We start from the raw sequence: 14231 nt of genomic DNA, 5'->3' as shown, positions 1-14231 counted from the left end.
CTCTGGTTGGGGTGCAGGCTCTGGGGTAGGGATGGGGATGAGTTTGGGGTGTAGGAAGGTGCTCCAAGCCCAGACTGAGGGGTTCAGAGGGAAAGAGGGGCTTTGGAGGAGAAGGGGGGGGATAAGGGCTGGGGCAGAGGGTTAGAGTGTGGGGAGAGGCAATGGGATGCAGGCTCTGGGCAGAGTTTACCTCAAGCAGCTCCCAGAAGCAGCATGTCCCTTCTCTGGCTCATATGCAGAGGCACAGCCAGGTGGTTCTGCATGCTGCCCTGTCTACAGGCACCACCCCAGCAGCTCCCATTGGCTGCAGTTCCTAGACAATGGGAGCTGTGGGGGCAGCACTTGGGGCAGGTGCAGTGTACAGAGCAGACCCCCCCCAGCTGCCCCTACATGTAGGAACCAAAGGGGGACCATGCAGTTACTTCTGGTAGCTGTGTGGAGCACCGCCCTGCCAATCCTGCTCCCTGGCTGTAGTACCAGGCTGGGGCAAGCCCTAAACCCTGCTCCCCAGTGGGAGCTCAATGGCTGGCAGGCCAGATGCAGGCTGTAGTTTGCCCACCCCAATCTCGAGCGACAGCTGTATACAAATCTAAACTGACTCTAAGATCTAGAAAGACTTAGCTTGGAAGGCTTCATCAACACAATTCTGCATATCCCCAAATATCAGACCACATGTCCTGGATAGTAGGTAAGGCAAAAGGAACATGCCTATTCTTCCTAGATGGGAACTCTAATTGTGTCAAGCTCTGGTGCTTGCTTGGCTCTAGCTGTGGTAACACACTTCAGCATTTCCTCCCAAGCAAGAGGTTATATAGCTAACAAGCATTTTGTCATCTCAGTTTTTGAAGTGTGACTTGGGTTTTTGGGACACTTTGGCCTGGGAATAGCCTTAGGGGGCCTGGACACTCAAGTTTTGCTATTTGGATTAATTATCATGGAGTGATACATAATCAGCATCTGGTCATTATGCAGTGATTACAAGAAGATACTAGCTCATCTTGCTGGAATTTGTATTACAAGCAGTTGAAACTGGAGAACTGGTCAAGGCAGCAAAATAGACTGCTAAACTGTAATGTTAAAAACAGTAGTATAGTAAGTTTTAAAACTTGTGCCGGACACTTTCACTAGAGCTGGATGGAGAGTTTAAAAACTAATTTGCATGTTTTCTGGAACTTTTGATCAGTTCTATTAAACTTTTTTCCTCATTCACCAACAAGACTGAGCTAATCAGTGTAGCAATATGGCTTAATGTAAGCTGGATAAGTCTGTATATTTAAAGACCAATCAACCATGTTGAAACCAAAATGGAGATTGCAGAGATTGGTGAATGTTCTTAAAGGGATAGAAACTAGCACAAGGCTGTTTATGGAACAAAACCTCTCACTGATGCCCTGTCAAGCTTTAACAGCCTTGTTTTCCTATTTTATTTCTCACCACTTCCTGTAAAAGACCCACAAATGGGGCCAACTTTCAAATGCACAAGTAAAATTGGAAATTGTAATCTCCAAAGTTACCTTGGTGCAACAGCTAAGGCTACAATCCTTCCATGGAGGTTGCAGGAGTCACGGAATCCACGACTTCAGGCCCCCTGTCGCCCCCAAGCTGCATAGTTGCTGGGGGCAGTATGGGGACCCTGTAGCTGAGCTCCCTATTTTGTCCCAAATTTTCAGTAAAAGTCAAACAGGTCATGGGCTTCTGAGGTTTTTTCTTGCTAGTGACCAGTCTGACTTTTCCTAAAAATATTCATGACACAAATTTTAGCCTTAACCGTACTTTAAAAGTAGATGCGACTGTCGAATTGACAGTTCCTAGTATTTGTACCAAATATACCCCCACCTGATAACTTGATGCAGTTTTAATGCTGGTCATAGTATCTGAATGTCCTGTGGCTTTGCTTGGGTTAGGGGACTCTCTAATAGACAGCTTTTGGCTATGACCAAATAAGTTACCACTGCCTAGTAGTGGTCAAGTGAGCAAATTGAGTTGATAGAGGATATCTCTTTAATCTAGTCCAAATTGCAAAGAGGGAGATTGGTCCTGTTCATATCAGACTTTCTTCCAGATCAGTGTCTATTGAATTCTCCTCAGTTGTCTGTCTATATATCAGTCAGTTTGCTCCAAAATAAGACTTCAGAAATTGTGTTCTTTTAAATTGCCTTTTGTTTTTGTCAGGGACTGTTGCTGAGCCCCACCCAAGGAAATGGTGGGGATCAAGCACTACAGGAAGATGATTCAGGCCACTAAACTCTGTTGCTGCTCGCTGCAGTCAATTATCAGTCTTAAACTCTCTGTAGATTTGCAGTTGTGCCGTAACTGCAAAATAGATATTTTTAGTGATGTGCTTCAACTTGGGGAAGCCACACCTTGTCATAGCTGAGCAGTATTTCACATACAGCAACTTGGTTAGTGTGAATTGATCTGACTGGTTCACCTGCCTGGTAATGCTGGATGGGTATTTCTGACTCAAACTTATATCATTGCTATTTTAAAAAAAAAATTAAACTAGTCCTAACTAGAACATAAGTCATTGCTTTGCCTGTTCACTGAATCAAGGGTAACACTAAAATGCCAATGGCCAGTACGAATTCTGAAACCAAAGCACTGAGAAACTTCTGGCTTAGGGCATGGCTACACTGGAAACTTCAAAGCGCTGTTGCAGGAGCACTCCCGCAGCAGCGCTTTGAAGTGCGAGTGTGGTCACACACAAGTGCTGGGGGAGAGCTCTCCCAGTGCTCCTCATAATCCACCTCCACAAGGGGATTAGCTCAGAGTGCTAGGAGCCACATTCCCAGCACTCAGCCTGTGTACACTATACTTTAAAGCATGCTGACTTGCTGTGCTCAGGGTGGTGACTTTTCACACCCCTGAGCCAGCAAGTTAGAGCACTATAAAATAAGTGTAGCAGAGTCCTGAGTGATGTAATAACTGGGAACCCAGCTATAACATAATTCACACCATGAAATGGTAGGATCTTGGTCTGATACATGAATGCTCGCTCGCTCATAAAGCAGCAGTGCAAAATACAAAATGAGGAAGCATGATAGAATAGCTTACAAAATAGGAAGCAGATAGTTATATTGTGAAGATAATCTGCCATTTCCTAAACTCAGTACATTCTAGCTTCCAGGCTTCGATATAAGCTTCCTAGTCAGTGTTTCCTTGAAGCCATAAGTAAGACTCTTGTGATCATACAAATCCTACTTCAGGGCAGGGGTGCTCTGATAGGCTACAAGTTCTCCCTCTCATGAATATTCCCTACTTAAGTGAAACTAGGGTAAAGAACCTCGTTGAATACATGATCAGTATAAAGGACTAGCTGTTTAATTGGTGCTAGAATACAAAACAACTTGCATTGTGTGAGCTTTCTCTTGAAACTCCCACAGAAGTGCCAACAGCCTGCAGTCTGGTTTTATTAACAGTACTTCACGCCAAAGCAGACATATCTTCTACATGTATTTAAACAGTCTCAACTCAACTAGGTATTTCTGAACCAGGCTTCCAAGAACAGTCTGACCAAACTAGCCTCCTAGAATGAGTGATAGACAAATCGGGATATTATTCAGTTCTGTACAGAACATACTGTTGTCAAAATGTGTATTTACATTAACTTGCAGCTAACATTCTTATATTGTAATTGCATACAGTGAGCTATAATCTTAAACTTGGCTGTTGTGTTTAACTTTATTTTGGTAATAGGCTAAAAGGAGCCAAAATGAAAGCTCTTGACACTGGTGTCAGGTTACTACTGCAGTGTAGCAATGCGTGTAAGGGGACTGTTGCCCCCTTACTAACATTCAGTGGGTGTTTTGGTTGGCTAGCTCCCAGTACTAAAAGGGGAGGATCTATTGGAAACCAAGACCCTGAGACTGATGGTCCCCAGGAACAATAGGGAGAGGCCAATGCTCCAGGTCAGCCTGAATGACAGGGCAGGCAGGCTAATTAAGGGGTCAGGAGGCCAGGGAGGTCCTGTCCTCTGTGTGAGCTGGATTTGCCTGGATCAGACAGTGGGGCCAGGCTAAGGAGAAAGCAGGGGCCTGAGCTGAGCTGGGGAGCAGAGCTGTGCCAGATGCAGAGGGGCCAGAAAAGCAGCCCAGAGAGAGCAGACCTATCCTGGGAGTAGAGCTGCAGCAACCAGAGCCAGAGGGGCCAGAAAGACAGTCCACAAAGCAGGTCTGTGCTGGGAGCAGTCACAGAAGCAGCCTGCAGAGCAGACCTGTCCTGGGAGCAGAGCTGCAGCAACCAGAGCCAGAGGGGCCAAAGAAGCAGCCCAGGGAGCTGGAGGCAGAGCAGCAACAGTGCAGAGACAGTGGTGGAGCTGGAGCTGGGTGCAGTGAGCAGCTGGGAAGACCGAGGGGGACCCTGGGCAGCAGGCCCAGCACAGGGAGACGTCTCAGCCAAGGGGCTCTGCAGGCCAGGCTTGGATCATAACCCCAACAGGGCAGGGGCAACACTGGGAAGAAGGTTCTACCACTTAGAGCCTGAGAGCATGTGGCCACCACCAGAGCAAGTGTCCAACCTGCAGCAAAGCCAGGACCTGACCTGCAGCAAAGAAGGAGGCCTGGGACTTACAGAACTGCCCAGACATTCCAGAGACTGTTTGTGATGTTTCCTTTAACCTTTCCCATTTTCCCTTATTCTTCTTAGAATTAATTGTTGATTAAATAACTTGTATGTAATGGTCAGAAGTGCCCAGTGCAGAGAGTACCCCAGAGTGGGGACACCCTAGCCCCTGTCCTAGGTGACCACAGCAGGGTTGGGGGTCAAGCCCCCCAGGAATCCTGGGCCCAGCCTTGCTGGGGTTACGAGGACTCTGCCAGACAGAGTGGAAGGGGAGCCCTCAAGGGCAGGGAGGCCACTGGGTAAAGGAAGTGGGAGCGAGGACTCGGATCCTTTCGCTAGCCTACTTCACCAGGGTAGTGCAGAAGCCAGGAAAGTTCCCTACAATAGCAGGACTATTCCCCCTGTTTACATGTGCGTAGCAGTAACTGGGCATCATAAGGTGGGACTTTGAGGACTTTCAGTCCTCAATGTCCTGGTCTCCAAGCCAGCACTCACTTTAGAGGGCAGAACCACATGGGTTATGTTTCTTTGAGCCATCAAACTGTTGGCTAAGAGTTGCTCTAAGACCATTGTGTACAAAGCTGCCAGTAGTAGCAAAATGACTGTCAAGCAGGCTTTCCAAGATAGCTCAAGAGTCTCCAAGACCCTTACCTTCTCTCTTCTAGGCTTTTACTTGAGACCAAGATAAATGAGAACCAGAAATGTCTGCAGTATAAGTCTTAGTAGACTTGAAGCATCTGGGTATGTTAAAAGGATAGTTGTCAAATATACCCTGTTGTATTATAGGGATCCCTCATGCATGTCTGAGCTTCAGCAAAAAGAAATTAGAATACTTGTTGGCAAAACCATCCGCATAGCAGTTGCGGACAGTTAAAAGGCAGGTACCAAGTCATCTTCTGGTGACTCTTCAAAACCAAAGCATATTGCAAGGGTTGTCAACGCATTGAAATCTAAGATGTCAGTAATAGCCTTATTTCTCAGTGGTAGTTTGGCCTAACAGGAATGTGCCTGAAGAGGGTCATCTTAATGCACTGCTGATGGTCACAAATTAAGTTTGTAATCTGATACAGGTATTTCAACTTCTGTGACTGAATGGAGTAATGGTTGAGAGCTGGGCAAAACTTTTGGCAGTTTTTGTTGACCCTGAACTATTCATTCACAAAATAGCTTTGATCAAAATGTCAAAACCCTTCATTTTGATATTTGGGTTTTTGGCAAAAACCAAGGACTAGAGTACATGTACCCCAGGCAGATACACAGAGGTCTTCAGGAGGTAGGTGTATCAAGTTAGCTAGATACATAGCCTGGTTTTACAACAGGCTATATAAGAAGCACTAGCAAAGTCAATACAAACTATAAAATCATACAATTTACTTGTTTATAGTGCAATTTGTACTATACACTGAAATAGAAATATTTATATTCCAATCAATTTGTTAGGGTAAAAATGAGAAAGTAAGCAATTTCTCAGTGTGCTTTGACACTTTCTATTTTAAACTTGCTTATAGAAATCAGCCTTAAGTGAGGTGCAACTTGGGGTATGCAAGACAAATTCAGACTCTTGAAAGCCATAGAGTAGCCTGGAAAGGCTGAGAACCATTGGACTAATTAACAAAACAGCAGTGGCCTCAATCTTCCTTTGCCCTCCTTTAACCCAGCGGATAGGTAACTAACCTAAGCTGTGGGGACCCAGGTTCAGTTCCCCTTCAGCAGGTTGTGGAGAAGAGATTTGAATTCACCTCTTGTACATTGCAGGGGAGTACCCTTGCCACTGGCCTATGGAACATTCTGGTATGGTGTTTATCTCTCCTGTCAAAGCTGTTCCACTTAAGATCAATATTTAACAGTTATTGGGGCAGGGAATTGAACTGGTGGTCTGCTAACCACCATTGCTTGTTCTGGATCATAACAGATAGCCATTGGGCCAGGGAAAGAGTGAGGGTACTGATTTGCCAAAAAGTTTGGTTCAACCAGAAATAGTCTCCCCTTCCCAGGATTCCCAATAAACAAAAATCCATTATTAGACCAGCTGTAGTCTTACTCTCTGGGCCACCACATGAGGCCAACTCATTTGGCAAAAAGTCATTCACAGTATCACATGTCAGGATTTTAACATGCTGGCCTAAGACCTAGAGGAAAGGGGAGGATGAACTGTTTTAAAGAACTTTAAAACATCTTATCAAGAAGTGGCCTCTGTTACCCAGCACTCCATTTTCTCTACCAGTTTTAGTTAAGGCTAGCTTTGAGCATTTAACATCTGCAGAACTGGGTTCAATTTCTTAAATCAGTTGATGTTGGTGACAAAGTGTGACTTAGGTTCAAGACCACTAGACTGGGGTTTGGAAAACCTGCCTCCTATTTCTGGTTTTGACAGTCTTCCTGTATTATCTTGCAGTCACTTAAACTGTTACTGGTGAGACAGAACTTCATGCTGTGGGGATCAACCCCATGTTGGGAATACTTGCCCACTACAGCTGTGGGAGTCCCTAACCTGTATAGAATTGGTCCTTGCAGGGAGTAGCTGCCCCTTCCCTACTTCTGATAAAGACAGAGCTCCAAGCCTTGTGTTCAGCAACCTGGTAACTTTGCCAGACTGACCTGTTTGCTCTAAGGAGCTGTTGGCCATTTGGCATCAGATGCCAGCTCTGCCATAGGCTCCTGTAGAAGTATTTCATGGCTGGGCCATGCAGAGTACAGAGGATCCACTGAGACTCTGCTTTGCTTGTTTCCTGGATTTAAAATTGGTCCTACATGTAATTAGTAATCCACTTCCCACACTCTTCAGTTTCACTATTCTACTTGGTCAAGTGGCATATCCAGCCATCAGGCATGCAGTGTCTGAGCTTGGGAGGGGGTGGGGAGTGGGCAGGCATGGTTTCATACTGCATATCAAACTGTTGCTTTGGTGTGCACTGGAATGTCCTACATTTGCTTCTCCTATACTTGCCTTATGAAACCTGGTTTTGGGTGTGCATTGTCTCAAAAGACAAATGTCTCTAAACATGGCTTCCACACCAGTTCTCCTCTAAACTGAACCTAAATAAGTCTTTAAACTGAGTTGCAGAGCTTGGGCTCTAGCATGAGCCCAGGCATCTATGTTGATATTTTATAGCCTCATGGCCTGAACCCTCATGAGCCAAAGTTGGGCAACACAGCCCCACCAAGGGTGTCTTACTGCAGTACAGACCCACCCTAAGGCTGTCAAATGCTGTCTTAGAAACAGGGAGTGTCTCTCCTATTGGAACTCTAGTCAACAGACTTGTCCTGCAACATAAAATTCCCTGCAGAACAAGTGGCATTCTAAAATGGCAGGGCCCCAAATCAGCAGCTCCTTAAACAACTTAGGGATAGCACACCTTAAATTAAGGAAAAGGAATACTCTGAAGCAATAAATATTGTGTGAGACTTGCTGCCCAAAGAGAATTGAGGCCAAGAGCTTAGCCTGAGTCAAAAGGTTATCCACTCTCAGGGATCATGAAACAACATCTGTTTTCTAGATAATGTGCTCCAGGTCATAAACACTTTTACTTATGGGGCTTGAATGTTCACCACCCCTCTGAGCAGACTATTCCAAAACTGCCTTCAGGAGTGCTGCTTGCTTCTCTGAACCAGTAGGTACTGGGCAGAGGATCAGATGGGTACACTAGACCACTGGAATCAGTCTGGTAATTCCTGTGCTTAATTTAAATGTGTGTGTGGTGAGCTTTCATTTACCAATTTAAGGCTTAACCAGATTTCTCTTGTCTTGCAGATAGCAAAGCAATTGTTGATGGGAACTTAAAACTGATCCTTGGCCTAGTATGGACCCTTATCCTCCATTATTCCATCTCAATGCCAGTATGGGAGGATGAAGGAGATGACGATGCCAAGAAACAGACCCCTAAGCAGAGACTGCTGGGTTGGATTCAGAACAAAATTCCTTACTTGCCAATCACAAACTTCAATCAAAACTGGCAGGATGGCAAAGCACTGGGTGCCCTGGTTGATAGCTGTGCTCCAGGTAAGCATTCTCTTTGTAGATCAGTGTCTTTCCTCCCTCTCTTTGTTCCTTGTGGCAGCATTGAGCTAATGGTCTAAATTTAGCAATAAGATTAGACATCTAATGCCCCTCTAGATGAGACTACAGGTTTTTTATAAAACAAAACAGTTGTGGAAGCAAGCTTTAAATGACTTGGCTAAAGGTCCAGCCCTCGCTGGAAATATCAGCATAAAGATGAAAATCTAGTTTGGTTTACTACAGCCCCCACTACAGTTGTCTGTCCTAACCTACTGGATCAACACAAGGTATGAAGGAGCAAACATTGGCTCCTAAACTGAAACAAACTTGTTTGGGCTGAACATGAGCATCTTTCATTAAGATCATAGCAGGAGGTTCTGCATGAAGGCTTTTAAAACACTTACACTGGGCACAGAATGCAGGAGTTACAGGAAGCTGTATACCTCCAAAACTCTAAATCTTCACCTTTATTTGTGTGTCTCTACTAGAGCAAGAATAACATGAAGGGGAGAGCAGCACAAGTACCTTTTCTTGCCATGAAATGATGGTGTTGTAAACATAATTACTTGAGCTAATCTAGTGCAATTCTGACAGTTTCTCCTAATGCTGTACAATCTTCACAGTATAGACTGTCAGCTCTGCACAAGATTCCACAGGGACTGTCATTTAAATCTTATTGTGCTTTAAGTCCAAAAGAGACCTCATTCCTCAGGCTAAATCTAAAACCTCCCAATCAAATGGCTGAGTGGGAGTCTTTCCTGACTGGCATCTTGGTTCATAGGCTAGCTTGGAAGTTCTTGGTGTCACTGAAGACTGCACTGTATCCTGCAGCGTGCACACCCTTGGCAGTCATAAGTGACACACATCCTACTTCATGCCACCTTCCTTGGAAGTATGGTGCCTGCAACCAATAAGTGCAGTTCTAGAACTGTGGGGAAGGTAGCCTTCTGCCATAGTGTGTTGCTTTCAGATTAGAACTTCCTATTTAGATATCCTTCCCTGAGAGCCAGTTGCTTTTTGGACTCTAAAAGCAGTCCTATGCACAGATTTGGAAAGTCATTACCCAGAATAAGCACTGTTGCATGTGACGGTCTCAAATTTTTTAAAAAAACACCTCTAGCAAATAAACAGTCAATGTGAAAGTTCTGAATGCATAACTTGCTTATTCTTAGGTCTCTGCCCTGACTGGGAGACCTGGGACCCTAAGAAACCAGTTGACAATGCTCGTGAAGCCATGCAGCAAGCTGATGACTGGCTGGGTGTGCCTCAGGTAAGGCAGACTGAAAGCAAAAATGCCTGGAGCAGAGGACGCTGAGTCAGTGCTGTTATCACTAACTTAATTCTGACAGCCAAGTCCTGTTAAATTTATGTGAGCTTCTCTTCAATAGTAGCCCTTCAGACATCTTTAGAGTGTGGAGCTAGAAATTTGCAGTCTGTCTTCAGTAACTTGAATCCCTGTTCTGACTCTAAGGGCCTGTCTACACTTAAAGCAGCTGTAGCTCTTAGTGCAGAAGCTACCTATGCTGACCAGATTGCTTCTCTCATTGGCATATGTACTCCACTTTCCAGAAGCCCTCCTGTCAACATCATGCAGTGTACAATGGAGGTTTGGTTGATATAACTGCAGCAGGTTTAGGGGTGTGTTAAATGGGCATGAGTTTGCAGTGTAGACCAGGGCTTACATGCTAGCTCTATGGAGGAGAGCACAGCTCTTATGCAAGAGAGGAAGATAGTGTACACCAACTAATGGTGTTCAAGGGGAAATGCTTCAAGGCCAGGATGACTTTCCTGTTCTAACCTTGAGACTTACTTCTATTTCTGGTTATTTGCCCACTTGCAGCTTCTTTCTGTTGGATGAGAGAACAGTTGAAGTGACTCAGGCCCTTAAAATTGCTCTGACTTAATCAAAAGCAGTTTCATCAAGTCTTTAAGTAGATTTATTTCAACAGCAGTGCACACCCAGAACTCTTCTATACAATCTTCTCCTTTCAAAATAAAACTAACCTTTGTTATAAAGATATGGCTGGGTATTGGAACACATCGTTCTCTTTTGAGTGGGGGTGGGGCAGAGAACTCTCTTCATTCTTCATTACTAAGTGTACTTGCTTGAACGGGGTCCTTGGGGTTAACCTGGTCATTTAGTTTGCCACCTGACGTCTTAAGTACTTTTGTAAGAAAGTAGCTTTCTTTTTCATTGATCTCACTTGAACAGGAGCCCATGGATCTTCAAACCAGATTTTCATGCTCATAGTATAACAAGCAATATGTTAAATCTGTAAAGCTCTCTGAGCAGTAACTATGCTCATGGCATTAGAACAAACTGAGATGGACATGACAGCATCACAGCTGTCAGTGTGCATTTCCATTTCACTTTTGCTGCTGTTCATCTAGCATCCTTCACTGAAGGAATATCCCAAGTTGCTTTCCCAGAAGGGTAACTTGAATGGTCTCTGCTTCAAAAGTAAAGAATTCAACAGAAGTGCATTAGTTATTGAAGCAAACAGGCAGTGGTGGTCTCCATCTTTGTTTCCCTAAAACTGCATAAGTAGACTAGCTTTACAAACTTCCTAATGCAGACTTCTTTACTACTAACTCAACCCATGATACGGCATTAAATACTTTCAAACTGAATTGCATATTGTAAATCCTTCCAGTTAACCCTAGGAAACTATGTAAGGGGAGCTAATGGAATGTGTAGAATTCCCATGTACCTGAATTGTACTGCTCTTGAAGTCTAATGTTGGTTGATGGTAGACTAAATACATGTATCAAACACTAACCTGTGTATGTTCCAGGTGATTACTCCCGAAGAAATTATTCACCCTAGTGTGGATGAACACTCGGTAATGACTTACCTGTCGCAGTTTCCCAAAGCCAAGCTTAAACCAGGAGCTCCTCTAAAACCCAAACTGAATCCAAAGAAGGCAAGGGCCTATGGCAGAGGTAAGGAAGAACACTTAGGTTGACGTTTCAGAAAAACAAGTTGCTGCTTGATTGTGTTGTCCACAGTAGGCCTGGAGTCCAAGCTGGATTTGTGTACTTCTCTTGTGGTGCTTTGGCTCAGAAATATGTGGAGACAGTCCAAAAAACACTCCTATTTCTAAAATGCAACTCCCCACAAAAAACCACCCCTTCTGAGCATGTTTAGGAAGCCTGCTGCCTTGCACATGTGTAACAACCCACCACCGGGAAAAGTGGGATGGCAGACCAGGAAACCTTTTAACAAAATGTACAGGATCAGTGTCTCAAACAATACTCAGGCAGTGTGCACCACCCCATTTGCATATTACCATATAGCATGCACTCTTTTAAAAAAGCCCAGAAACCAAAGTGCAGCTAAGAAGTAAGTAAAAGATTGATTGCATATATGCAGATATTCCTGCCCTAGAAGACTAGCTGCCTCTGCAGGGGGTGGGTGGGTCAATACATATGACACTAGAATAGTCATAGTGAAACTTACTGAGATTCCAAGTTATTCATCTACAATAACATGAGGCTCACAGTTGCTGCCCAGAATAGCCAAACTATTAATCAGGAATCAACAATGCAAGGTTTTCATTGCAGCCCATACACTATCTTGTTTTAGTGCAAACATGGACAGTGCTTAGTGGTGAGAAGCCATGTGGGCTTTCTGGCAGAGGAGACCCTTTTATTGGATGAGGGTAACTAGCTGGTAACCATCTTGGTCCAAATCTTAAACTTTCTGGGAGTTGTGACTTTGAAAAAAGTCCAACAGGAGGTTTACCAGCAACCTAAAGTTGAATACTAGGAAAATCTCTTGTTACCATATCCATTCATGGTGTGTGCGTGTAAGTAAAACAAGATGGTATCTTATTGTATTCCAAGCTAACGCAACCTTTCTTTACTGCAAGGACAACTGTTCTCAATTGAGAGGATGCGGTTACAGTTTGTGTATAGAACTGCACTAATGACTCCCTGAAGAGTGTTTGCAGTAACCTTTATCATAGGCAAAATAAGGCCCTTTAGGGGCAGCATGATCTGGAGGGCTAACAGGATTGAGAAGTGGTAAGTTCTGACTTCAGCTCCACCTTCAAGAAAGTAGCTTTATCTCATTGTCTTGCTTTCCTTGCCCAAGGGAAGGGGAAACAACCTTCTGAGGTGCTGCCTCCATGCTGGTACAGTACCTGAACGTTAACAGCTTATGTGCAAAACATGCATTTCACTGTTGATGACTTTGATGCATTTAACACCTAATGTGTGACTAGGAATAATCATGTTACTGTTGCATTTCTCTAGAGATAAATTGGTTCAGAAATTCTGCTGTTCACAGCCACTTTTTGGATAAGCAATCAGACACTGCATTTTCTAACTGTACAAATGGCTGTGGAGAAACCAAGATTTAATAAAACTAGAGGCACTGGCTCATGAGAAGCAATTTCTGACATATGATGTATATGCTTGGACTAGCATAGAACAAGCAACTTTGGGAAACTCCTCCACCCATTCAGTCAACAGCATGACAGGTGTAATAGCTCAAGGCTAAGTGTAAAAAATCAAGTAACTAAGTTGCAGTAACTGCATGCTGTGACAAATCTTGTGCTAAGATAAGTACAGAGCCTTTTCACTTTGGGGGGGGGGGGGGGCGGGAACTTAGTTAAGCTAAAAGTCCAGTCTTGCAGGGCACAGACCTTCACTTAAGCTATATTAGCTGTGTAAGCTTAGTTTTTGGCAAGATGTTTTGAATGACTTGCATGGGAGAAATTAGGGAGGGATGTGGATGTTCACCAGCAGATAAACCACAACAGTGTCAGTTACATGTAGTGAAAGCAGAATGCCTATGAAAACTACAAACTAAACTTTTGGCCACAATAACCAATACTGACTGGCTTATCTTTTTACAAATATCTTATCGAATTGCTGTTCAGAACTTCTCTACCGCTTTAACATTGTGGCTTCTCTGTAATACTTTCAACATTCCCAATTCTATGAACTAGTAACACCAACATCGTTCTTGTAACTAGAATGAAACAATCCTTGCTACCCTATGGAAGCTGCGTCATGGGACACTGCTTCTAACTTTTGGTGGCTCTTCTGAACAGTCCTAACTCCATCTCGGAGAATCTGGCAGCCTATCCTGAGACTTAAAGCCAAGTGGCATTCAGAATTCCTGACTTCATTCTGGGATCAGCCTGCTGTGACCTTGTGTTAACCATTAAAACGCTTAAAGGTGCCTGTATTGTAGGAAGTGCAGGTTGTGACACTAATATCCTGAACAAAACTTATGGAATTAAGATAACTTATTCAATAAAGCTCAACATTAGTAACTCACACTGCCACAACTGCGTTTATAGTACAATGTACCCAATAGGGATTGAATGTGCCTTTTCTAATAGGGAGGGGGATGCTAATGGACTTCTGTTGTCAACCTTTGAAGCCACCCCTAGGGGAGAAACTCATCGACTAGTTCAAATTGGATTTTTCCAAAGACCAAGAGAAGACTTCTGGGTAAAAACCTGAGGTTTTTTTAACTGACTCAGGGCCTTCTTCCTGATCCAGCAAATGGACAAGACCATTGGTACATGGAGGGCCCAAATCCCTATAGCAGGATCAGAGGGATTTGGTCTACTGAGGTCCCATAAGATGGAGTGCTTGTTCTGAGCTGAATTTGTGGTAATTGGCTAACCATAAGGAATCCCCCATGGGTGGAGGCATT

General features: G+C 44.0%; 1 protein-coding gene across 3 annotated transcripts in view; it reads left to right on the top strand.

The window, feature by feature from the left end:
* The window catches only part of FLNB (filamin B), a 112869-nt gene that overhangs the window by 35514 nt on the left and 63124 nt on the right, over window positions 1–14231 (top strand). For all 3 annotated transcript variants that reach the window (XM_077820994.1, XM_077820997.1, XM_077820995.1), the window contains exons 2-4: window positions 8312–8560; window positions 9730–9827; window positions 11353–11500. In XM_077820994.1, coding sequence (XP_077677120.1) covers window positions 8312–8560; window positions 9730–9827; window positions 11353–11500 — 495 coding nt within the window. The remainder of the gene's footprint in view (window positions 1–8311; window positions 8561–9729; window positions 9828–11352; window positions 11501–14231) is intronic.

This window comes from Eretmochelys imbricata, chromosome 7, assembly GCF_965152235.1.
Source record: "Eretmochelys imbricata isolate rEreImb1 chromosome 7, rEreImb1.hap1, whole genome shotgun sequence".
Classification (NCBI taxonomy): domain Eukaryota; kingdom Metazoa; phylum Chordata; order Testudines; family Cheloniidae; genus Eretmochelys; species Eretmochelys imbricata.
This window is presented reverse-complemented; position numbering and strand designations above follow the sequence as displayed.